The sequence below is a fragment of the Macaca fascicularis genome, chromosome 8, assembly GCF_037993035.2.
Source record: "Macaca fascicularis isolate 582-1 chromosome 8, T2T-MFA8v1.1".
Classification (NCBI taxonomy): Eukaryota; Metazoa; Chordata; class Mammalia; order Primates; family Cercopithecidae; genus Macaca; species Macaca fascicularis.
In genome coordinates, this window is record NC_088382.1 from 109,345,829 (window position 1) to 109,372,013 (window position 26,185).

A 26,185-nucleotide genomic window follows, 5' to 3' on the forward strand; every position below is an offset into this window, starting at 1 on the left:
CTTTCATTTCTGAGATGCCTTAATTCCAGAGAGCAGAACCTAAGCCTAGGGTTTAAAATTTACCCACACGATATAGGGCTATTATTTTCTACTACTATATATTATTTTGTCTTTTCTGTGTTACCTGGTTCTCTTAGAATTGATAGTTGTATTGCCTTTATTTAGTATTTACAGAGAAATTTAACATTTTTGAAAGTTTTAATCTTCATTGTAACCTACTGGTCATTATATGTCTATAACTTATTATAGACTAATATTACTCACATGCAGAAAAAGAAAACTTAATCTCCATTAGAGGAAACGCTAAGTCCTTTTGTTCTGAAACTCTACTGTAGCTACTGTAGTATAGTTGATTCTCAGGGGCTCTGGAATCCTCTGTGTTGGCACAGTCTTACTAACCACGGAAGTTGGGAGCCTTCTAAGTTCAGGTTCATTGAGAAGGCTCCCTCTCTTTTTCTCTGAAAAATAAAAGTGCAGAGAAAGGAACCCTATTATAAGGATTGCTTATTTAATCTCATGACAAAATGTCAGAGCTATTCCACAAGGTTATTATTATGATTTTATTAACATTTTGGCCTAGAGGATCTTCATTGCCTTCTCTCAGACTATAATAGGGTTCTTTTCCCTCTTAGCTAAATTAATTCATAAACATTACTTCACATCAACATACTTCAACATTTAAATTTTATTGTTATTCACACAATATAAAATATAATTAATTTTTTGTTGTTATATATTTACTCAAGCAGTAGAATTTCATCCTGTAGGTCAGTTACTTTTTAGGAATTACAGTTTATTATAAGTAATTACATTGAACATAATTACAGTCCTACAGTAATTCAAATATGATTATACCTACTTAGTCTCAAGAAATATTTGTATTTAAAAGCCACTAGAATTTTTTTATGATTTTAAAGGTCTTCTGGGGTCAAGAACATTTGAATTGTTTAGTTCTTCTACATGAATTACTCAATGGATACCTTAGTGAGGCGGGAAATTTTGAAGTACAAGTTTCTGAACCAGTACCTCAAATGTCATCTCCTGTGGAAAAGAATCAGACATTTAAAAGTGAACAAACTTCAGATGACCTACGGACAGGTCTATTTCAATATGTACAGGATGCTGGTAAGTAGCAGTAGCCTCAGTATGAGAGTGTGTGTGTGCATGTGGGTGCATTTTAAATGCATGTTGACTAAATAATAACAATCAAGATGACTTTTTAAAGTGCATTAAAATTTGCAGTACAAAAATAGTACGTTATCATTCAGTCTCTCTTAGGGGAAGTTCTTGATTTCTTTCTGTTCCAGAATATATATAAAGCCAATCAACTAGCTTCTTTATATCTTTTATTCTCATAAGTTTTTCTTCCTTTACTAAACCATGTTCCCCTTTAAAATCATACAATTAATTATATTTTTATTTTACAGAATATTTGAAATTGCCTGGGGTCTATGAAGTCTTATTTTATAATGAAACTGAAGATTGCCCAGGGATGATGTTATGGAGATACCCAGAACCTAGAGTGCTCACCCTTGTACGAATAACTCCTGTGCCTTTTAACACCACAGAGGATCCAGATATTAGCACAGCAGACCTTGGTGATGTGCTACAGGTATGTAATGACTATTCATTGTGAAATGAAAATATTGTGGGAAAGCGCTGATCATATATTAGGAAAAATGTTTGGAACATACTTACTTCTTACATTAATAGTATCAGAGAGAAATACACATCTGTGTATGTGGTATGTGTGTATCCACACACATATATAATAGGATTTTTTAAAATAAGGGAATAATGTAATCCAAACTCATGATACATGGCAATTTTCAGAGTCCTCCGTTCTACTCTCCATTTTATTGTGAGTAGATTGTAATGGGACAAGGAGGTGTCATTTAGTTCACCGCTCCTTTATCAAGTGCCTGTCATGTGTTCACACACTTCAGAGCTTCTAGAGCTGCCCCATGAAACAAAATATGCCCATGGAAGGCCAGAAATAGATGATTGTAGTTTTCATTTCCATAGCTGAAATGGTCTTGGGGCTTGAGGTAGGCTGATTTTTCTATCAAAGAAAAGGTCTAACCAGTGATCATATTCTCTAAGGTTTTGTGAAAGTGTGTTGCTTGTTAATTCCCTGAGTTTAATATAAATGTCATTGTGGATATCACAATATTACCACTGTACTTACTAATATTCTACTGATAGGAATTTTTCTTAAAATTTGTTTCTTCCTTAATCTTCCGCCTATTACTAGATCACACAACCACCCACTCAAAATCTACAAGTCATTCCTAATTGCGTTCTTTCCCTACCTCCCTGCATCAAAGCCCATCAACAAGTCCTATCAGTTCTGTCTACAAATTCTCTCTGTTTCTGCTGATGCAACTTGAGTTCAAACTGCCATCTTCTGTTCCCTACTCCAGTAGCTTCCTAATTGGCCTCTATGCTTCTGTTCTTGACCACTTGGAATGCATTCTCCAAATAGCAGCTAAACTGATGTTTTTTAAATGTAGGTTATACTATATCACTTCCCTAACTTAAAACCCTGTAGTGGCTTCCTCTAATACTTAGAACAAAATTCAGATCTCTTGCTGTGGCCTGCAAGGACCTATAGTCTGGACTCTGCTCACCTCTCCAACTGGAGTTCATGCCAGTCTCTCCCTTTCTCATGATCCTTCAGCCACTCTGGCCTCCTTTTTCTCCTTGAGCAGACCACCTCTGTCACATTACCACCCTTATTCTTTGTCAGTCAGGTACCAGCTCAAATGTTGTATCCTGACTAGCCCACTACAAGTACTTCATTCTGTATTGCATTACCTTGTTTTACTTTCTTCATAGTTCTTATTGCTAGTCGGAATTATGTGTTTGTTTACTTGTGTGTGATCTTTCTACTGTTAGAAAATAAACTCCCTAGCCGGGCGCGGTGGCTCAAGCCTGTAATCCCAGCACTTTGGGAGGCTGAGACGGGCGGATCACGAGGTCAGGAGATCGAGACCATCCTGGCTAACCTGGTGAAACCCCGTCTCTACTAAAAAATACAAAAAACTAACCGGGCGAGGTGGCGGGCGCCTGTAGTCCCAGCTACTTGGGAGGCTGAGGCAGGAGAATGGTGTAAACTCGGGAGGCGGAGCTTGCAGTGAGCTGAGATCCGGCCACAGCACTCCAGCCTGGGTGACAGAGCCAGACTCCGTCTCAAAAAAAAAAGAAAAGAAAAGAAAGTCCTTATATGCCTTATATGCCTCTGATACATAGGTACACTCACCAAATTTTTGAAGTGACTGCTCTGTTTTAATAAATTACATCTATAACACAAATCAGTTACATATTAATATAAGTAGTACTACAATCTTATTTCTTATTTAATTCTTTTTTTTTTTTTTTGAGACGGAGTCTTGCTCTGTCACCCAGGCTGGAGTGCAGTGGAGGGATCTTGGCTCACTGCAAGCTCCACCTCCTGGGTTCACACCATTCTCCTGCCTCAGCCTCCCGAGTAGCTGGGACTACAGACACGTGCCACCACACCCAGATAATTTTTTTTTTTTTTTGTATTTTTAGTAGAGACAGGGTTTCACCATGTTAGCCAGGATGGTCTCAATCTCCTGACCTTGTGATCCACCCGCCTCAGTCTCCCAAAGTGCTGTGATTACAGGTGTGAGCCACCACATCTGGCCTACAATCTTATTTAATTCTTATTTAAATTCTTCATTGTAATATGTTTAGTCAGATGTTCATCTTCTGAATTGGTAACAGTGAAACGTCATCATTTCGTCAAGTGAACTACAGTGCAGAACAATCCAAATTGCCAAGATGTCAGCAGTCTCTATTTTGATTCTTAAGTTCTCCCATCTTTTTTTTGCTTATATGCCAAGGCTACTGTCTGGGTCCCTGGGACTGTTTGTTTCCCCTCCTATCAGAGTCTTATTCATGATGATATTCTCTACTGGTATTCTTGGATTCTTTTTGCTAAATGAAACAGCAATGTCTGTGAATTCTGTCTTATTAGACTTGCCTAAATGCAGAATATCTGTAGATTTTCAATCAAAATGAAAATACTCATATATTAAAGTTTTAGCTTCATGTAATGGCTAAAGGTTTATAGTTATAGCTAGATATTAACACATTTATTAACATAAGTCTAATAATTATTGGTGGTATTACGTAAATTATATTAAATAAAGCATCTAAGATAGTACATTTACTAGTGGCAGTTTTCTGTCTTCTCACTGCTATTAGGAGAGTATAGTGATTAAGAGGATGAACTGTAGCCAGAATGCCTGGGTTCAAAGTCTTGCTCTGGCACTTGCAAACATCGTCACATTAGACAAGTAACAACTACTCAGGTTGGTTTTTTGTTTTACTTTTTATTCCAACAACAAAATGAGGCTAATAATAATGTGATGATTATAAGAATCAATACAATCAATATTTATAAAACTCATAGAACGTGCCTGACACATAGCAAATGTTATATAAGTTTTGAATATTACCACTATTACAGATTCAGCAGTCTAATTCAAAAATCTGAAATCCAAAATACTCCAAAATCCAAAACTTTCTGAGTGTTAACATGATGCTCAAAGGAAATGCTTATTGGAGTATTTCAGATTTTGAATTTATGGATTAGGGATCCTCAACTACTATGTATTTGTAAATATTCCAATATCTGAAAAAAAAAATCTAAAATTCAAAACACTTCTGGTCCCTAGCATTTTGGATAAGGGATACTCAACCGATGTTATAATGACTGTTGTCCAAATTCCTTTCATCAAGTAGAAGCACAGGCTAGACCAAGGAGGTCTGGAGTATGATGGATAACTCTACAGACCAGCTGAAGTAATCCAGGAGATCAGAGATAGTCCCAGGGACCCAGACAGTAGCCTTGGAATATAAGCAAAACACAGCCTGGCAGGTTTCAGCAAGCAAAGAGTTGGTATCAAAAAGGTCTTGCTATGTTTCATATTTTGTTGGAGAAATGAAGATCCCATATGTGGGCAAAATTCAAAGACAGGGATGCTGGCCTAGGGAGCAAGCCAGGATTGTAGCTACCGGAAGTTAAAAAGGAGGGAGAGCTGGATCCTAGTGGTGAGAAGGAGCATACTCAGAATCTACGGCTTGGATCGAGGAGCAGAGCAAGACTGGCAGTGAGGCTGACTTGATGCCATGCTGCTGAGCTCTCAGTTCAATCCTCATATTCTCCCAACTAGGATCAGAGTTTGTCCCAGAGCTTAGAGTGGGTCTCATCTGTGGAAACAACTCTTGTGAATTGCAGTCTTAGAACCGTGCAAAATACTTTGTTTCATTAGAACTTCAGTTGAGGACAGAACATATGTAACATGAATCACAAGTTCAATTTAATACAACAGCTTTCTCCTTGAGGTTCTACAATGCCAGTCCCTGGTCTTGCTCTGGGGGATCCAGAGACAGATAAGACATGATCACCTCATTGAAAGCTCAATCCCTCAGCCTAGCAGGGAAGTTTCTGTGGCTGTGTGGGGTAGAAGAGTCTCTCTAATTTCATCTGTTGTCAGAATCATTCTTCTACCATATGTGATTATTTCTAGTTCTGTACTAGAGGCACAGCTAAAATCCTCAACAGCTGATCCTGAATTTCGGGGAGCTTATGAAAGGAAGGCCCTAATCAACCTGGTGTATATTATAAAATGGGTTTTGAAGTCTCAGTTGCCACTGTCCCCCCACCCCCGCCTTGTTGTAACTAACTCAGTGACCTTGGGCACACTACTGAACTTTTTGAGCTTCAGTTTCCTAAATTGAACATTGGAGTTGATGTTATCTACCTTTCACAGTTGTTGTGGAGTGTTATATCTAATACACTTTAAATAAATACCTTACACATAGTGAGCTCTTAATAAGTGCTTGTTTCCTCCCCTCCACTTTCTCTTATCACACAAATGCCTGGACCACTAAAAAAAGACTCCTAAATGGAATTCCAGCCTCCAGTATCTCTTCCCTCCAGCATGTCCTTCTAAGTTTTTACAGGAACAGATAGATTGTGTAATTCCCTGAAGAAAACCTTAAGTGGCTCTGTCACTCTGCTAGACTGACCTTGAGAGCCCTGCATAAACTGCCCCCATCCCCCAATTTTGCCTTGCAGTCCCTTAGACATGGTCTGTCCTCTATCAAACTGGCCTATCTGGCATTCCCCAAACCAACCTGTGGCATCCTACTTCCTCTTCATTTGAATCCCTCCCATCTCTGCCAGCTGAATTCCTCCCCACACTTCAGAAGAACTAAAATGCCATGTAGTCAGTGAAGCCTTTCCTAGATGCCATGTTCAAACATGATACAGCCCTCCTCTGAAATCTTGTAGCACTTCATGGTACTACTTTTATGCTATTTTTCAACATATTCCTCACACTTGAACTTACGTGTCCATATCTTGCGTCTCTCCTAGATTGTATGTCTCTAAAGGAAGAGGTTGTATCTAATTTGTCATCATGTCCTTTACAGCAGGGGCTCCCAGCCCATGGCCTGTTAAGAACCAGGCCACAAAGCAGAAGGTGAGCACTGGGCAAGCATTCCCACCTGAACTCTGCCTCTCAATCTAATGAGCAGGGCCAAGATTTTCATACGAGCACAAACCCTATTGTGAACTGCACAAGTGAGGGATCTAGGTTGTGGACTCCTTATGAGAAACTAACCAATGCCTGATCACCTGAAGTGGAACAGTTTTATCCCAGAATCATCCCCCTGCCCCTTGGTCTATGGAAAAATTGTCTTCTATGGAACTGGTCCCTGGTGCCAAAAAGACTGGGGACCACTTCTTTACAGTATCCATCGCAGTAGAGATGTTTAATAAATACATTGACTGGATAAACAAATCCATGAACTTCCATGTTCTATTTCATATCATTCTAAAATATGATATTATATATCACTATTTTATGGAACAAATGAATGTGTTTTGATTTTCTACACCAAACTATATCAGGGTGTGTTGTGTTATTCTTCGGTGTTACCATCTGCTGTACACATAATCTAATGTCATTACATTACTCAGCCTCTTTGTGATATCATTGAATAGTCTGCCAAGCTTACTTGCTCCCTTAAACAGTAGCTAGTTCCTAAATACAGAGATACATTAATCTCCTTAGGTTTAGTCCTCAAAACAGAATTGAGTTTGGATGACTTTTTCCTTCAGGACAATTTAGTTCACTTAAAAATTGACCTTATAGAGTTGACTTACAATACAGAAGCCTCAGATTTGTCTCTTTATATTCCTCATTCCATGATTGTTGATGAGATTTATAAACAAACTCCCCATATTGCTTTATGGAATTTATTTTGTAATTGTAATGAAAAATGTAAACATAAAAACATGTCTATAATAATAAATCAAACTAATCATAGGTTCTGAATAAAAACCTCAAAAACTAATGTTCCTAGAACACAAAAGCTTATTTTATGGTCAGCTTATGATTTTATTATGTGAACTTCTAAAGGTTAGTAGCATATTTAGATCTCAATAAAATTAGCATCTGTTAGGTAAAGTAATGCCACCAGCCTAGGAGTGTTGTGCAGTTTAAATGGGTCTAACTGTAAGAAATTTCTGGCACACTATATGGCACATACTAGGTTTTCCTCTCTCCTAATCCTCCTGTGTACACTGCCTGTTGAGGATTCCATTTTGGAAATGCATATGTTCCCAGATTATAAATATTCAATCCATTTTTTGGTAGTAAAATTGGTAATGGGTATTTTAATTCCTATACAGATCTGTCATGGTTCTTGGCCATTGTCACATGCCAAATGAAGATATCTAAAAGTTTATGTGAACGTATAAATGAAAATAAATATGAAAACAAGAATACCATGATAAGGGAACAGGAGCAAATTCTTAAGAGTGAAAATGCCTTTTTTAATTGAGAAAATGTTAGCCACACCTGGCTAATTTTTGTATTTTTTGTAGAGATGGGGCTTCACCATGTTGGCCAGGCTGATCTTGAACTCCCAACCTCAAGTGATGCACCCGCCTCTGCCTCTCAAAGTGCTGGGATTACAGGCATGAGCCACCAAAAATTCTATTATTTATAAGTTACCCAGTATGAAGTATTTTATTATAGCAGCATAAACTTTCTAAGACACAGAGAGAACCTAATTGCTCCAGTGGGCATTTATCATCACCTGTGTGTTTTACACCCAGCACTGTACTAGGTACTTTACATAATACCTAATTAAATTTAATTTTATTCCATGAGGTAGACATCATTCCCATTTTACAAGTAGGAAAACTGAGGCCAAGAAAAAGTTAACTGGTTATGAATCATGAAATTTATAAGTGAGGGAGCCAAAATTTAATCCCCAGTCTGTCTGAGTTTTAGTCAAGGTTTTATAAACCTGTTTTTTTCACCTATATATAAAAAATTGAGATGATACATTAGGATGACAGTGAGCCACCTCATTGAGAAATGTGGAAAGAAGGAAAATAGAATTATCCTTTTACTTCAAATGCTAAATCATGAAATAATGAGTTAGACAAAGATATGCGAAGTAACTTTAAGTCAATAAAAAGACTCACAAACACACAAGATGGATTGGATGTTGTATTAGTCTGTTTTCACACTGCTGATAAAGACATACCCAAGACTGGCCAATTTACAAAAGAAAGAGGTTTATTGGACTTACCGTTCCACATGGCTGGGGAGGCCTCACTATCATGGCGGAAGACAAAAAGGAGCAAGTCACATCTTACATGGATGGCAGCAGGCAAAGAGAGAGCATGTGTAGAGAAACTCCTGTTTTCAAAACCATCAGATCTTGTGAGACCCATTCACTATCACAAGAATAGCACAAGAAAGACCCCCCCCCCAATTCATTCATCTGCCACTGGGTCTGTCCCCCTGTGTCTCTCCCACTGGGTCCCTCCCACAACACATGGGAATTATAGGAGCTACAAGATGAGATTTGGTTGGGGACACAAAACCAAACAGTATTCGGTTTTAAGATAGCTAGAGAAAAACTTTTCCTTTAGAAGGATGACTGGTCAGCTCGGGAGCCCAGGAGGGTCACAGAAGTATTTGTTGGAAGAGATCTTCCTGGCAGCAACCAAAGAAATGGTGCCTAAGAGTCTGGTTCACCTGGTAGCTAAATCCCCTTTATGGAAATGAATGTAGCAGCTGTCAAATCTCTGTGTCTAACATTCAAATCATGTTACCACCTAAACAACCTTCTAATAGTTTGGCTCCCAGTGTAGTCTGTCTACATGGAGAAAGTATATCACACACTGGTTGAGCCAACATCAGTATCCAGGCTGCTTGGCAGTTATACATCTCATGGTAACTTAATAACATAACTTGGCATTTGGTTTATATGTCAGTCTCTAGTGAACTTTGTTAGCATGAGTCAGCATTCCTAAGTCTAGTCAGTGCTAGAATACCACTGAAATTTTCTGAGACTTCAGGACCAATGGCTAGATCTTCAATGATGGTGAATCCATCACATTAAATGCCCTCTTCTGGCTACCTGCCCCTCCCAGCAGGTTGGCCTTTCCCTGATGACATCTCTGTTCGATATGTCACAAACCTTTTCAAACAAATGTCTATTCTCACTACCTTAAGAGTTCTGAGGAATGGGGATAATGTGTGTGGAGCATTTAGCATAATGCCTTACATAGTTGAAGATCCAATCAATTATTATGACACATAATAAATGGTAGCTGTTATCATCATTATCTTCTTCCTCCTATCAATTGATCAAAGAATCTGGATTCTAATGTGTTAGACCAAGAAAACCCTGTTTTCTGAGAAGGATGTTTTTGTGTTTATAGTCTGTTAATGTCGTAATAATTGTTAGGGATTCTGGCCCTGTGTGTGATTGATGAATGGAATGCTTTCATTGAGAGCAACTGCTGTGAGAGACTGTCTTCCCCACAGTTATGGTTAGTGGACTCTGGTAGTATGTCGACTATTGTTCTCTAGGTTGCAGGTAGCAGAAACCCCACTGAAGTAAGCTTAAGCTAAAACTGGAGAGGGGTTAATATCAAGATACAGTGGGGAGTCCTGGAAACAATTGCAAATTACAGTCGGGCCTCTGGAAGAACTGGGGCCAAGAAAGGAAGATAGGAGCCCAAGGGAATATTCACTCGCTATCGCTTTTTCTCTGCTTCTTTCCCCATATATGCTTTATTCTTCCCTTTCAACAGACTAGCTTTTTTTCTCCCTTTCTTCTTGGGCCACCCAGTAGTTTCCCCACAGCTTCCAGAGCTCCAAAAGTCACATTTACAAGTCCAGCCTCCATTTCAGATCCACATTCCTAATTGACCAAGTTTGGTATCAGGTGCTGTTGGCCCAGTCAACTTTGGTCATGGGGAGAGCCACATTTTACCAACATGGCTATGAATTGGGTCATTGTGAACTTTACAGAGATCCCCTAGAGGATCTATTTTATGTCACATCTCTCTTACTGCTTTTGCTTTCCACCCTGGCTAGATTGGCCAAACTCATGGTTTGTGCTGACCTCTCACTAACAAAAATTGACTCCATTTTGCTATGGTTTTTCCAGCTTTTCCCTTTGCAAATATCTGGAAAAGCCATTTTGCTCTGCACATCAAAGGCTATCTGCATCTGGAGAAAAGCCTCACACCATTTTTAAATCCCACCACTATCTTCCCCTAGTCTCCTCTCAAAATGTAGGTTAGACAAGGTCCTTGGTCTTACAGACACACATGAGATAATTTCTTATCTCTAGTGTGCTTAAGATCAATACCTTTCTTGACCAGTGCTTGCTTTTTAATGTAATGACTATGTAATACATTGGCAACTTCACAGATTCTATAAATAGTCTTCCAGTTCTAATGAAGTATGAGAGCTTAACATATAAAGTAATTTTCTGTTTTTGAAATTGAGTTTACAATGTAATGTTTAATGTCTGTAGCTTGATGGTGATTTCATTGTGTTGAATTTTCTAATAATATTTTATCTACTACTTGTCCACAGACTGAACTAAAGCTTCATTAAATCTTATAGTTGTGTGGGTTTTCTGTCTTTTTCTTAATTACATGGAAAATGTTCTGAGTCAGATAGTAATAGTCAGTATTATCCAATCAAGTGAAACTAGACTTTTGCTGCTTTAAATTTGACTTTACAAGCTTCCTGTAATTTTGAAGCACATGAACCTGTTAGGCAAAGGTTATGATATTAGCACATGAAGGCACTACAAAAAGAGAATCCTTCTGAGAGTTATTTGCAATTGAATATAATTTGCCTCTTCCACACATAGCTTAAAAAAGAATAAAAGGAAGTGTTTTTGGTGTTTCTTTTCAGCTGGGTTGGGCGGTTCACTTATAGCTGCACATATGTTCCCAGAATCCTGAGCCTTTTTATTTTATAAGCACCTCCTGCCCACTGGCAGCTGTACTAATGTGTCCCAGAAGGCTTTGCTCCTATCCATCATCTTTAGGAGGGATGTTCAAAGCCAGATATGAAATTCATTGTTGTTGAAATGCAGAAAGGAAAAAAAAAAGCCTTGGGGGCTTTCGGGAAGTAGGAGGCTGAGCCAGACTCTTAGGAAATAAAGGAAAGGAACAAGTCCTGTGTACCCAGTGGACACAATAGTAAATGTTTTTGAATGATGGGTAATGGTGCTGGATCAACTGCTAAGTGTTTTGCATCCAGAAGCTATTGCCTCCTTTTTTTAGGCAAAGAAAAATCTAAAATAGAGTATTCCCTGAATATACTTTTAATCATTCTGTCTTCATAGTGTTATAAAAGTATGAAAAAAAAGATCTTGGAATACATTAAAAAGAGCCCTGCCTGATAATTTTGAGGTTAACTCACTAAATACAGATGAAAGGACCTGGGCTAAATGCTGAGAGAGAGACACAAAAGTGGAGAGGGCTCTAGCTCTTCTCTCAAAGTACCTGTAGACTTTTAGGAGGGACAAGTACATAAAACATGACAGGGCAGAACATGTGACATGTCACAAAAAAGCCACAGAGAATCTGCCTTTTTAAACAAAGCTTATGTCTGAATGGAGACATCAAGACAAGGCTTCATGAAGGAGATGGTTACTGAGTTGATCCTTGAAGGATGAAGAGGATTAAAACTGAAAAAAAATGGAGTGAAGGTGTATGTAAAGAAGAACTCAGTGAGCAAAATTTCAGAACTGGGTAGAGAGGGCAGAACATATTTCTGGGAAGTGGCAAATCTGGTTTGACTAGCACAGGTTAGACAAGTATGGGGTTAGCGGAAGAGTGATAGGCTACAGATGTGGCTTCTTAATCTCCATTGATTCCATGGAGGGAAAAGAGAGGGAAATTCATTTATTGAGCACCTAGTATGTACCAAGCACCAAACTTGTCATTTTATATGTAATATCCCTTCTATCTTCCCTCTAACCCTGTATGTACCATTATCTTCACTCTAACCCTCTGTGGTATGTACTGTTTAGAGCTAAGGTAAATCAGGTCCTGAGAAAAATAATTTTCCCAAGATCATAAAGCAAGTTAAGGGAGTAAAACCAGGACTCAAATCTTAGTTTGTATGACTTCATAATTCTTTCTTCTTTGTTGTGCTACCTTGACTACATTTAGAGTGTGGGGTTTACATTTCATTTGATAGGCATTGGAGAATCACTGGCAGTCCAGAGCTTTGGAAACATTGGTAGTCTTGTGGAGGTGGAATGGGGTCAGGAGAGACCAGAATAAGAAGACCTGGTAAGGCTCTTAGAGAGATGAGAGGCTGCAACCTGAAGGGAGTAGTGGGGAAGGAGAAAAAGAAATGAGTGCAAGAGAGGTCGTAGAGTAGAAATCTATGTTCTTGACAACTAATACGGTAATTTAATGAGGAAGTAAGAGAAGTCAAGGTGATTGCAAGATTTAAGTTCAGTGGGATGTATGGCAAAAGCATTTACACAATTTTGGAAATAAAGAGGAGTGCCTGCTATGCTAGGCACTATTCACTTTGTGAGGTGCTTTACACACATTCTGTCTAAGCTGAAATCAACCCTGCAGAGAGAGTGTCGCTATCCCCCTAATACAATGAGGAAGCTGAGGATCTGAAAAGTTAAATGGGGGACCTCCTGTCACTGAGCAGTACATGAATTAACATGAGATTTAACATACAATTTCAGAAAGTTTATAGACCCCTCTATAAGCCGTGTATGAGTCTCTTGTGAAGAATCACAAGAACATAATAGACGCTGCTGGGGCTTTTCAGCTCTGTCAATTAGGATTAGATTCAGATATGAAAGACAGAAAATAATACAATACCAGTAGCTTAGGTAAAATAGAAGTTTATTTCCTATCACACATGGGAACAGTCTGGAGGTTAGCGATCTAGGACTGCAAATGTCTCTACAAAGTCATGAGGACCCATCTTCCTGCCGTATGCTGTTCTGCCATCCCCAGCACTTGGTTTTCCTTCATGGTCTAGGATGGCTGTACAGGCTTCAGGCATCTTGTTTCTACTCCAGCCATAGGAAGAGGAAAGGACCAAAACAGAGCATGCCTCTTCCCTTTATGGATATGCCTTGGAACCCACACACTGTACTGCTGTGCTGCCAATATCCCAGAGCCCAGAATTGTGTCACATGGCCACATCAAGTTAAAAGGGAAATGGGCTCATTTGCAGAGGAAGAAGGAAAGAGGAGATAGTGGGAGACAACATCGGCCCTGCTGGCATCACAGCCATAATACTAAGCAACTGTCCACAGTCTCTCCACCCACCAAGTAACCCGTGTCTCGTCTTACCTGATTGTGAGTTTCTTTATCTAGTCTATGGTGCAGTAAGAAAACTCACTTTCTAGTTCATTAACGAAAGGTCTGCCAAGGCAGAATTTGTAGAGAACACTTAAGAAGCAAATAGGATTTTCGAAACAAAAAATAATAATGAATAGTTTGAAATGCTAGCATTCCTTGCCCTTCAAAAAAGTAAGAGGTGGGGAAGGAATCTGTCAGTAAGACGTGCTTTTAAAGTAAATGGAAAACATTTGCAAACTGAAAGAATACTGAAGTCATTTTTATCCTGTCACTTTATTTGGTGGTAGAAATTTTATTAGCCTATTCCTCTTTTCCTATTAAATACTCTCACATTTAAAAGGGGGAGGGCAGCATATCTCAAAATGAAGAACTGTGCTCAGCAATCAGTGTGTTTGATGTTCACTGCTCAGTATTAAAAATGTTTGGGGTGTAAAAAATGAAAGAATAGTAAATATGAATTGATGGTCTGTGACCACTTTTTATGACTTGGTCTCTGCCAAATAGCAGTATTTGCCTCCTATGAGATTCACAATAAAAACCATTATCCATTAAGCATAGATCATTTCTTGAGAGCTACATTGTTGAAGAGAACAGCAAACAGAAGAAAAAAGGGAAGTACAGAAAAGCAATGTTGTCCAGCTGTTAAGAGCACAAATTCTGGAGCTAAAGTCTCTGGGTCCAAATCCAAGGTCAGCTGGTGATCTTGGGCAAGTTATGTAAAGTAACTTCTTAGTACTTCAGCTTTCACATCTGCAAATTAGGGATAATCGTAGCTCATGCCTCGTTCAGTTGTTAGGAGGAATAAATGACTGTTGGATGTAAAAAACATGTAGAACGGTGTCTAGCACATAGTTAGTGCTGAATAAATGTTAGCAATTATTATGTTCTGCTAAGGGCTTATCATCTCCAGGTGCTAATTTGTCTCTTTTTCTGCCCTAGATTTGAATCTTGGAGGCAATCTGAGTTTTGATTGCAAGCTACAATTTCTTTACCTCTTTATCCTTTAAAGATATTAGAAAAAATTTATTTTTGTCAAGCACACATGGCTTCCAATTTTTAAAATTCAATGCCTAGTTAAAAAAATAATGAAACTTTATTACCTTAGATGTTTTCTAGAAACATTTTTAAATGCTACATCAAAGTTAAAGGTCTTGGTTCTCTTATGCTTTTTAGCAGCAACCTTTTTAGCAGCTCTATTGAGATATAATTCACACATCATACAATTCCCTAATTTAAAGAGTATAATTCAGTGATTTTAATATATTCATGGAGTTGTGAAGTCCTCACTAGAATCAATTTTGGAATATTTTTATCACCTCTAAAAGAAACCTAGGACTCTTTAGCATTACCTCCTGGTCTCCCCAACCCCCAGCCCTAAGTAATCACGAATCTACTTTATATCTGCCTATTCTGGACATTTCACATAAGTGGAATCATATAAATATAGCTTTTTTTCTGACTGGCTTCTGTCATTTAGCAGGTTATTTTCACAGTTTATCCATGTTGTATCATGTATCTGTATTTCATTCCTTTTTGTTGCCAAATGATATTGCTTTATATGGATATACCACATTTTGCTTATCCATTCATCAGCTGATGGGCATTTGAGTATTGGTACTTTTTGAATCCGTATTTACTTTACTTAGACTCTGTCGTGTCCAACAAACTTGAGGGGAAGACCGAAAGATGATGATGAGGATTAATCATATTTACAAGGTACTCTTAATGTACATTTTCTCAAAAAGCTTAAAATCTAAGCTTCATGAAACAAATAGATTGGCAATAATTACCTAGCAAAATACAGTAAGCATTATAACTAAAGGCAGGGATGGGAGTTAATATAATAGAAGATGGGTGTGAAAAGTAGACTTAAAGCATGATAGTGGAGGGTCTTTAAAAAGTGCTTGCTGAGACACTTGGGCTTTATTCCATAAATAAACACTTTATTCTGTGAAGGTAGCCATTAGGGCTATTGAGCTGAGCAATGACCATGACCAATTACAGAGGAAAGAATGAATCAGGACATACTATATATTGGAGGCATAGAGAACTGTTTAGAGCACATTGTAATTATTCGCAAGTAATAGGAATAACAGTTGGAATGGGAAGGAGGAAATGAATGTAAGATGGAGACATCTAGAGGCAGAATAAACAGATTTCAATACCTGGATGTGTATGGTAATGGGAAGGGAAAATTAAAAATGACCCTATTCTATTCTATTCTAGATGACTAGATGGATGGAACACCATTAATGGGGACTGGAAATGTCAGAGAAAAGTGGAGCAGCCAGGAGTATGGAAGAGATAATAGGTTCTACACTGGACAGTTATAATTTAAGGTTTTGGAGGAATAATCATAGTAAATGCCACTAGAAGTTTGGACATGTGGGCTGATAATTCAGAGAAGAGGGAGACTTATTTAAGAAATGGTTTGGGGAATTATCTTCATGGAAGTGAAAACTGAAACCAAGAAAGCAAAATAGAAGTCACACTCAGAGAAAGTAAAGAGTTCAAAGACTAGAGAGATGAGGATAGAACCATGAAAAAACTCACTGTCTCTAGTAAATAAGTAGTAGATGAGAAATTTTAATGGGTTGAACAGTTTCCCCTCCCAAATTCACTTCTACCTGGAACCTCAGAGTGTGACTTTATTTGGAAGTAGGGTTTTTGCAGATGTAATTATGATGAGGTCAGAGTGGATTAGAGTGGGCTGTAATCCAATAAGCAGTATCCTTTATAAGACAAAGGAAATTTGGACAGAGATACAGACACACAGAGGGGAAGACCATGTGCAGAGGGAGGCAGAGATTGGAATGTCGCAACTACAAGCCAAGGAACGCCCAGGATTGCTGGGAACCACCAGAAACTAGAAGGAGGCAAGGAAGAAGTCTTCCCTATTGCCTTCAGAGGGAATATGGCCCTACTGACACATCAGTTTCAGACTTCTAACCTCCAGAACTGCCAGAAAATGAATCTCTTGTTTTAAGCCAGTAAGTATGTGATAATATTTCACGGAAGCCCTAGGAAACTAATACAGGAATCAACAGAGGAGTGGTCAAAAAGGAAGGCCATGGAGGCAACAGTGTCAGGAAAGCCCAGGCATAGTGAAAATCTCAGGAAGTTTACAGAGCTCAGGGGTATCACGTCTGCAGAAAGAGTATATTATGGACTAGGGGGTGGAAAAAGCTGTGAATTTGACAACTTCCAGATCACCACTGACTTGAAGAGATCAATTTTAGTTGCCAGAGCACCATGTAGAGCTCTTTGAGTAGCCCATGTCCCTCTTGTGTTCTCTGTACTTGGGTCACAGTGGGCTTACTTGTTTGAAATCCTCAATACACTGTTAAATAGCAGTAGAGGCCGTGTCTTTTGCTTTATACCAATGTCTCCCTGTTTAGAGACTGGAACGTAGCAATTGCTCAGTATGTGTGGAAAGGATTGAAGGATGGAGAGAAGAAGTGAGGAACTAGAAAGGTATGAATTTAGTTTACAGTTGATTTTAGGACATGGAGGGGGTTGTTTTTAGGAGGGCTTATAGGTAGAGACTTGAGTGCTAAGATTCTCTCCTTAGAGACAGGAGAAATTAGAGGTAAAAATAACAGTTTAGGCCCGGCGAAGTGGCTCATGCCTGTAATCTCAGCACTTTGGGAGGCTAAGATGGGTGGATCATTTGAGGTCAGGAGTTCAAGACCAGCCTGGTCAACATGGTGAAACCCCGTCTCTGCTAAAAATACAAAAAAGTTAACTGGGTGTGGTGGTACATGCCTGTAGTCCCAGCTACTCGGGAGGCTGAGGCAGGAGAATCGCTTGAACTCAGGAGGCGGAGGTTGCAGTGAGCTGGACCATGCCACTGCTCTCCGGTCTAGGCCACACAGCGAGACTCTGACTCCAAACAAACAAACAAACAACAACAAAAATCAGTTTAAAAGAAGAAAAAAAAATAGTGAGGTGACAAGGTTTGGGCTATATTCATGTGCTATTGTACTGTAGCCCACAAACCTTGAAACAAACTTGGAAAAAAACCCTAAGATTTCAGGAATGAAGGATGTAGTTTTTTACTTATTTTTATATTTTTGCTTCCATGTGTTTTCTTATCTAGTGTCAGACATTGTGCTGAGAGCTTTATGTAATAATCTCATTCAGTCCTCATACTACAAAAACTTATTCTTATTTTATAAAAACTGTTACCATTCTTATTTTACAGATGAGAAAACTAAGCCCAGAGAGGTTAAATAATTTTCCCAAGGGCATTCCAATGGTAAATAGCAAAGCTGAGATTCTATCAGGCATTCTGATTATTGAACCTATACTCTTAACTACAGGGATGGATATATACTTGTAGTTTAATGAAAAATTCTGTCCTATTGAATTTGAAGTGTTTCAGGAAAGCCTTTGAAGATGTCCTTCTTAAAATACACTTCCACATATGATCAGTGTTTCTTAAATTTTTCCAGTCTATAGATGGGGTGATAGGGTCCCAAAGCAGCAGCCTCCCCCAACAAGCATAATGTTTTTGAAATCACCTCTTGTTTTCCATCCAAATTCTGTATTTTACTCTACTATGCATTTTTATTAGTTTTACTATTATAAAATAATATTCTAATTTCTATTTCATTACCTATACTGTTAATTGAGAGATCCTCTTGCATTTATAAAATTAAACCAAAAGCATGTATCAGACAGTTTTCTCTACCTTGTTGCCACAATATTTTGAAAACCTAGACTTATACAAATAAGTAATTACAGATGACAACCATTTTTTTTCACTGCTTTATCAGCCACATAGTGGTGAATCACTGAGAAGAGATATTCAGAATGCTGCCAAAGCAGCTAAATCACATGCTGGTTTTAGGCTACTATTGGAAGGAATTTGGTAAGTGTGTTTTCTTGTTAACAGTTCTCTTATATCATATATTGTACTAGAATAGTTGCTTATTCAACATATGATGTAGGAGACAGCCTCTTTTAACTATCTCAAGGAAATACCCACCAAAGGGCATTTCTAGTGAAGAGCGATGACTAATGTGGTTGTGCTCTACTTTGGGGAGTCTCACTATATATAAGCTGAACGCCAATTTTCAAAGGACTCGTTATTTTTTTGTTGTTGTTATTATACTTTAAGTTCTAGGGTACATGTGCACAATGTGCAGGTTTGTTACATATGTATACATATGCCATGCTGGTGTGCTGCACCCACTAACTCGTCATTTACATTAGGTAGATCTCCTAATGCTATCCCTCCCTGCCCTCCCCACAATAGGCCCCGGTGTGTGATGTTCCCCTTCCTGTGTCCAAGTGTTCTCATTGTTCAATTCCCACCTATGAGTGAGAACATGCGGTGTTTGGTTTTCTGTTCTTGCGATAGTTTGCTGAGAATGATGGTTTCCAGCTGCATCCATGTCGCTACAAAGGACACAAACTCATCCTTTTTTATGGCTGCATAGTATTCCATGGTGTATATGTGCCACATTTTCTTAATCCAGTCTGTCACTGATGGACATTCGGGTTGATTCCAAGTCTTTGCTATTGTGAATAGTGCTGCAATAAACATACGTGTGCATGTGTCTTTATAGCAGCATGATTTATAATCCTTTGGGTATATCCCCAGTAATGGGATGGCTGGGTCAAATGGTATTTCTAGTTCTAGATCCTTGAGGAATCGCCATACTGTTTTCCACAATGGTTGAACTAGTTTACAGTCCCACCAACAGTGTAAAAGTGTTCCTATTTCTCCACATCCTCTCCAGCACCTGTTTCCTGATTTTTTAATGATCACCATTCTAACTGGTGTGAGATGGTATCTCACTGTGGTTTTGATTTGCATTTCTCTGATGGCGAGTGATAATGAGCATTTTTTCATGTGTCTGTTAGCTGTATGAATGTCTTCTTTTGAGAAGTGTCTGTTCATATCCTTTGCCCACTTTTTGATGGGGTTGTTTGTTTTTTTCTTGTAAATTTGTTTGAGTTCTTTGTAGGTTCTGGATATTAGCCCTTTGTCAGATGAGTAGATTGTAAAAATTTTCTCCCATTCTGTAGATTGCCTGTTCACTCTGATGGTAGTTTCTTTTGCTGTGCAGAAGCTCTTTAGTTTAATTAGATCCCAACAACTAGCTCTCTTAACACAGCTCTCAGACTTCATTTTATTGCAGTGATCTTGAAACACATAAGAGTACATTCACAGTTTTATCTTATATTTGTTGATTGAAAATTATTCAGCATTGTAGAAATATTTGCTAAGCCAACTTTAAACCGTTTTTCAAAAATAGACGATGATTTCATTAATCTTACATATATTTTAAACCCTTTATCATGACATCTTTTTTGTTTTTAATTCTCTATGAGGAAAAGTCATTTCAACCCAAATTCCAAACACCAACTATCTTTTTCTCTTTAGCTAAATTATAGTATATCTGTATAATATAGCAAGCTTTCAGAGTTCCTTTCTACTTCATTAAAAATTATCTTAAAAGATGGGTACTCAAATTACTAAGTTTTTTCTCTTTCTTAAAACATTCTTTTGAACACATTAAGAAAATTCAGAGCTTAGCCTTGATGTAAGCTACTTCTGTTGATCTTTTATTCAGAATAAAATATGGTCTTGAAGAATCAACGTTTTCACAGTTTATCCTATTGTAGATTTGACTCCTTCTATACATACAACCTTATATTTTTTTCCAGGCAGTATCTTTATCTCTTTAAAGTCTATATACCATGTTGAAAATCTTCACCAGTTATTTTACCATTGAGTATAAAATATACCTTCATAAATACCATCATATTAATACCATCAACATAGACCAATAAAATAAACAACTTACTAATGTTTAGTGCTAGTGCTATCATCTAGTGGTAAGTTAAAGAACCTGTCTATCATACAGTTTTTTCAAGTATGTATTTTGAATACATTAAAATATATCATTTGATAGCATATAATAGGCATGGCACTTTTTTTTTTTTAGCTTTTAGGCTGCCTCTTTTTTATTTTTTCTGTTTTTCTAAGTTATGTGGATTTAGTTTGATCAAAATTATTTCTCTCATATAAACTCTACCTTCCAAAGTGATTCATAAACTGATCTTGAAGAACTTCAAGTTATTTTTTGGAAGTTTCTTGTTTTATATGTGTCCTATTTTATTCTTCAAACTGAGACTTCTATCATTCAATCAATTTTAGTTGAAAAAAATTTGATGATTTCCCTGAAAAAATTTTTCTATTGTGAAAAATTTCAAATACAGTAGTCTCCCTTTATCCATGGTTTCACTTTCTACAGTTTTTTTTTGCCATAGGTGAGTACAGTACAGTAAGATATTTTGAGAGAGAGACCATATTAACGTAACTTTTATTATAGTGTTATATTAATCTTTTACTGAGCATAATTTATAAATTAAACTTTATCATAGGTATGCATGTATAGAAAAGAACATATATAGTGTGTATATACATAGAGAGAGAGTTCAATCCTATCTGCAGTTTCAGGCATCCACTGGGGGTCTTGGAATGTATCCCTCATGGATAAGGGAGGACTACTCTATATAGAAGTAGAGAGATTAGTATAATAAACTCTGAGTCTGACCCATCTTTAGTAATTATCAGTATCCTGTTGTCCTTGTTACATCTATTCTCTACTTTTTGTTGATGTTGTTATTGTTTTTCTGGAATATTTTAAAGGAAGTCTCAGCTGTATCATTTTACCCACATTATCAGAGCCAACAAAAATTAACAATAATTTCTTAATATCATATTATACTCAGTCTATATTTTTCCCCTGTTGTCTCACAAATCTGTGTTTAGATTTGGTTTATTTGAATTAGGATCCCACTGAGGTCCACACATTATATTAGTTGATATGTTTCTTAAGTCTCATTTAATCTATAAGAATCCCCTTTTATCCCCCTTATGCCGTTTACTTATTGAAGAAATTGGATTATTTGGCCTGTAAATTTTCCCACTTTCTGGATTGTGGCCCACCCTGTCTTTATAGTATTGTTTAACATGTTTCTCTGTCCCCCATATTTTCTGTAATCTAGTCACCTTACAGAAGTTTGATTAGATTTGAATTGGATTTTTTGGAAAGAACACTTCTCAGTTGATAGAAGAATATTCCTCCTACTGCATCACAACAAGAGGCAAGAGATGTCTGCTTATTTCACTTTCAGCAATGTTAAAATTGATCAGGTAGTATTAGTCAGGCCCATCATTATAAAGTCCCCCATGAATCTTTTACACATGGTTTTAGCATCCATTGATGTGTACTATGGTTTGTCAGCAATTTCCCCAATCCACAGAATTTAAATTCATTTAAATTCCTCCACTAGGAGGGAGGAGGCATCCTGCATTTGTTGAGCAAGTCCTGTGTGCCAAAAATTCTGCTTAACAGTTTGCCTACATTCTGTGCTTTGCTCTTCCCAAATCTTGCACATTCCATACATCACAATAATTTAATAGGAAAGAAAACTGTGAATAGAGAGATTAATCTGTTCAAGATCATGTATCTAGTAAGTGAGCCCAGTTCTGCAGGTTTGTTTTTATGAAAAATTAACCTGGAAAATATTAATTCTCATTTATATGTAGAAATGGGTAAAATAGATTAAAAGTAAACACCAAACTGAATGGAATCAACAACATCTGTAGCATTTGTTTTATTATCAATAAAGCAATGCTAATATTATACATGCTTAGTACTTCCCTTGCCCCAATTCTGGACCATTGGAGCCCGGCAAATAATTTATTTCAGTGATAAATATCCCTTTAGTAAACCAAAAATGTAAGATGTATGGTAGTTCTTTTTATAGAACACCATGATGTCCACCAAATAACATTTTTATGAAATGAAAAACTGTATCACAAAGCATTTTCTATAAGTCTGTAAGCATCATTTGTTTTCATGGTTTGGAGTTAGTCTTGTTCAGAGCAGCAAGCTGATGTCTATATAACCTCCCAAAGTCCTTTTCAGTCCTGTGATTCTCACACTAATGAATTCAAACAGAAAAGGATTATTGGGCCAGAACTTGGAGTATCTTCAGAGCCAGAATGTAGGAAAAGTTACAAAATACAGATGTCTGTCAGGGATGGGATCCAAAGAGAAAAGCAGGCCAGAAGTTAGAAATAGATATGTTATTGTACAAAAAAAAAAAAAAGAAAGTTTTGATTTTGGCTTTTAACCGGAAAATTTTTAAAAATATTCAGATAAAGCTATTAAACTATAATATCCAGTTGAGAGACAGTGAAGTCCTCTCTGTATATAAGGATATGTAGTTGAAAAAAATTCATAATTCTTTACATTCAAGTGAATACAGACCAGCTCTCGGTTCTTCAGACCTGTGCCAGATTATACCTTTTAGAGAATCTGTAATCTTACATTTTTCATTCAGAAGTAAAATCATTCTGATGCCCTTTGGAATTGTCAGTGTTGCATATCAAGAATTATTAATGGAAATAAAAACCTTTAAAATATTGTATAATTATGTGAGATATGGCAAAAATGTTTATACTTTTTAACCCAAAAATAAGTCATTATTTTTTATTGTTTTGTTGTTTATTGTTCTGTTGAGGCAGAAGCCTCTTAAATTAATGCCATTCATTTGAATTGCATACTAAACTTTGGAGAATTTGTTATATTAGGGAGATTTTGTTCTTTCTGAGGTTTTTTGTTTTGTTTTAACTTTTCTAAGAGCATTTTGTTTCAAAAATACTTTTTTTTTCTCTTGGGCAGCAGGGTCAGGAGAAGAGGATTAGAGTAGGAAGCAGCTGAGAAGGTTCCTGATTGACTATTCTGTGTGGATGTAAGACCTAGTCTATGGGCACCACTGGTTTTTGGATCTGTGTTGTCGTTTATCCATCCATACTATTTCTTAGTTGTCTATTTTACATTTTTATCTTTGTAATCTTTCACGAATCTCAAGAGAAAAATTTGCTACCTATAATCTGTAATGTATCCCCTAAATAGCTAATTAAGTGTCTGTGGCTTTTATTCTACCCTATAATGTGTTATGAATTTAACTAAATTGTCTAAAAAGCACTCCCCAAACTCATCTTTTCCACATTACATTCTTTGTACCTGATGATCCACATAACAGGACACAGGTTACACCAAATAATAGTGGTCAGCACAGCCAGAAATTCTATCTGCAAATTCCTGAATCAAAAGCCAGTCTTTCTAGCCCAGGAAATTTGCGTCTCTGTAGATTTTTTGAGTTGATTTTGCAAGACTTAGAAAATTATAGATTCTTTGAGAGGCTTCCTTGTTCCCTTAGCCACCTGAAACCTAAAAACAACTAAATGAACAGATGTATGGTTTGATATGTTCAGTTGATATGTAAATAGACATATTTTCGAAAATCCTGTGGCTGATCTTATGGTAAATCAGGTGTGTATAATGTTAAGAGTGATTGGTGCTAAACTATTATATGTCATTATTTCAAGAAAATTTGACATGACAGTAGGAAAAAAGAATCATGATCAATATCAAAGACATTCATGTTTCCTTGTAATGGTATATGTCGCATATGTGCTTGACTACTTTTTTTTGCATTCCACTTTGTGGATACAGGATTGAAGTGGTCATTTAAGAATATGACTGTGTTGAGAAAGTATATACTATAGTTTACTATATAAACATGAGTATAACTCATGTTTATCAGATGTGAACAAATATTTTGAAATTGCAAGTAGTTAGAAAAATTTATTTTTAATTTTATGGGTACATAGTAGATGTATATATTTATGAAGTCCATGAGATATTTTGATATAGTCATACAATGTATAATAATCACAACAGGGTAAATGCAGTATCCATCACCTCAAGCATTTATTTCTTTCTGTTATAAACATTCCAATTAGGCCAGGCACGGTGGCTCACACCTGTAATCCCAGCACTTTGGGAGGCCAAGGTGGGTGGATCACAAGGTCGGGAGATCAAGACCATCCTGGCTAACACAGTGAAACCCCGTCTCTACTAAAAATATTAAAAAATTAGCTGGGCGTGGTGGCGGGCACCTGTAGTCCCAGCTACTCAGGAGGCTGAGGCAGGAGAATGGTGTGAACCCAGGAGGTGGAGCTTGCAGTGAGTCGAGATGTGCCACTGCGCTCCAGCCTGGGCGACTCAATCTCAAAAAAGAAAAAAAAACACTTCCAATTATATTCTTTTAGTTATTTTTAAATGCACAGTAAATTATCGTTGACTGTAGTCACCCTGTTGTTCTATCAGACACTAGATCTTATTCATTCTAACTATATTTTTGTATCCCTTAACCATACCCACCTCCCTCCCCCTGCCCCACTACTCTTCCTAGCTTCTGGTAACCTTCCTTCTATTCTTTATCTCCATGAGTTCAATCATTTCAATTTTTAGCTCCCACTAATGAGTGAGAGCATGCAGATTTTGTCTTTCTGTGCCTGGCTTATTTCACTTAACATAATGTCCTCCAGTTCCATCTATGTTGTGGTAAATGACAGGATTTCATTCTTTTTTTATGACTGAGTAGTACTCCATTGTGTGTATGTACCACATTTTCTTTATCTGTTCATCTGTTGATGGAACTTGGGTTGCTTCCAAATCTTGGCTATTGTAAATAATGCTGCAATAAACATTAGAGTGCAGATATCTCTTTAAATATATGATTTCCTTTCTTTTTGGTATATTTAGTGGTGGGATTGCTGGATCATATGATAGTTCTATTTGTAGTTTTTTGAGGAACCTCCATACTGTTCTCCATAGTGGTTGTACTAATTTATATTCCCACTGACAGTGTACATGGGTACCCTTTTCCCTACACCCTCACCAGCATTTGTTATTGCCTGTGTTTTGGATAAATCCAAGTAGTTTAATGTGTCATGAACAAAACGTATTATACACATAAGGAAAAAGTAAGTTTCCTGATTTTTAAGTTTATATGCAAATACATGTTAATATCTTATCTATTTTTTAAAAGAGACTTCACAATGGTTTGCAACAATTACATTTTTATTTCCTGTCAGTGGATTTATGTGTGTTTGAAATGGTTTATATTTTGTATGCATTTAGTTTTAATTAAATGGTATATATTTTATATTCATTCATGATGGAAGTATTTCTAAGGTAGAAAAGACCTTAAGTTGAACTCTGAAAATAGCAAACACGTTGTGGATATGTGTGAATTTATGTTACTTTTATATGTTTGTTTCTTGACCCTTCCTCCAGAAAGCCTTCCTCTGATATCCTCTGTCTCCAACCAGGTGGAAAAGTTACCCCACTTTAGAACACTGTATTACTCTTTCCCTGGGCCCGTTTATATTACTTCCTTCCACTTTGCTCTTCTTGAGAACAGAGTTTATATGATATTTATCTTTGATCTCCAGTGCCTAACATAGTACTTAGTGAGTGTTGACTATGACTTCATGAAAGCTTAAAATGAAATAGAAGAAGATTATCTTAATGTACTGAAAATGTAAAGCCCATAGTCTGGGCTTACATACTGTCATCATAATCTGTTGGG

General features: G+C 37.2%; 1 protein-coding gene across 37 annotated transcripts in view; it reads left to right on the forward strand.

Annotated features, from left to right (window-relative positions):
• The window catches only part of VPS13B (vacuolar protein sorting 13 homolog B), an 857,597-nt gene that overhangs the window by 703,501 nt on the left and 127,911 nt on the right, over positions 1-26,185 (forward strand). For 35 of the 37 annotated variants that reach the window (XR_012416558.1, XR_012416559.1, XM_073999176.1 and 32 more), the window contains 2 exons: positions 918-1,125; positions 1,428-1,612. Coding sequence is in view for 35 of the 37 variants with exons in the window: in XM_073999176.1 (XP_073855277.1) it covers positions 918-1,125; positions 1,428-1,612 (393 nt within the window). In the remaining 2 variants the exon portion in view is untranslated. Of the gene's footprint in view, positions 1-917; positions 1,126-1,427; positions 1,613-15,360; positions 15,693-15,940; positions 16,024-26,185 lie in introns of those variants that run through there. The other 2 variants (XM_073999201.1, XM_073999200.1) reach the window with 2 other exon arrangements.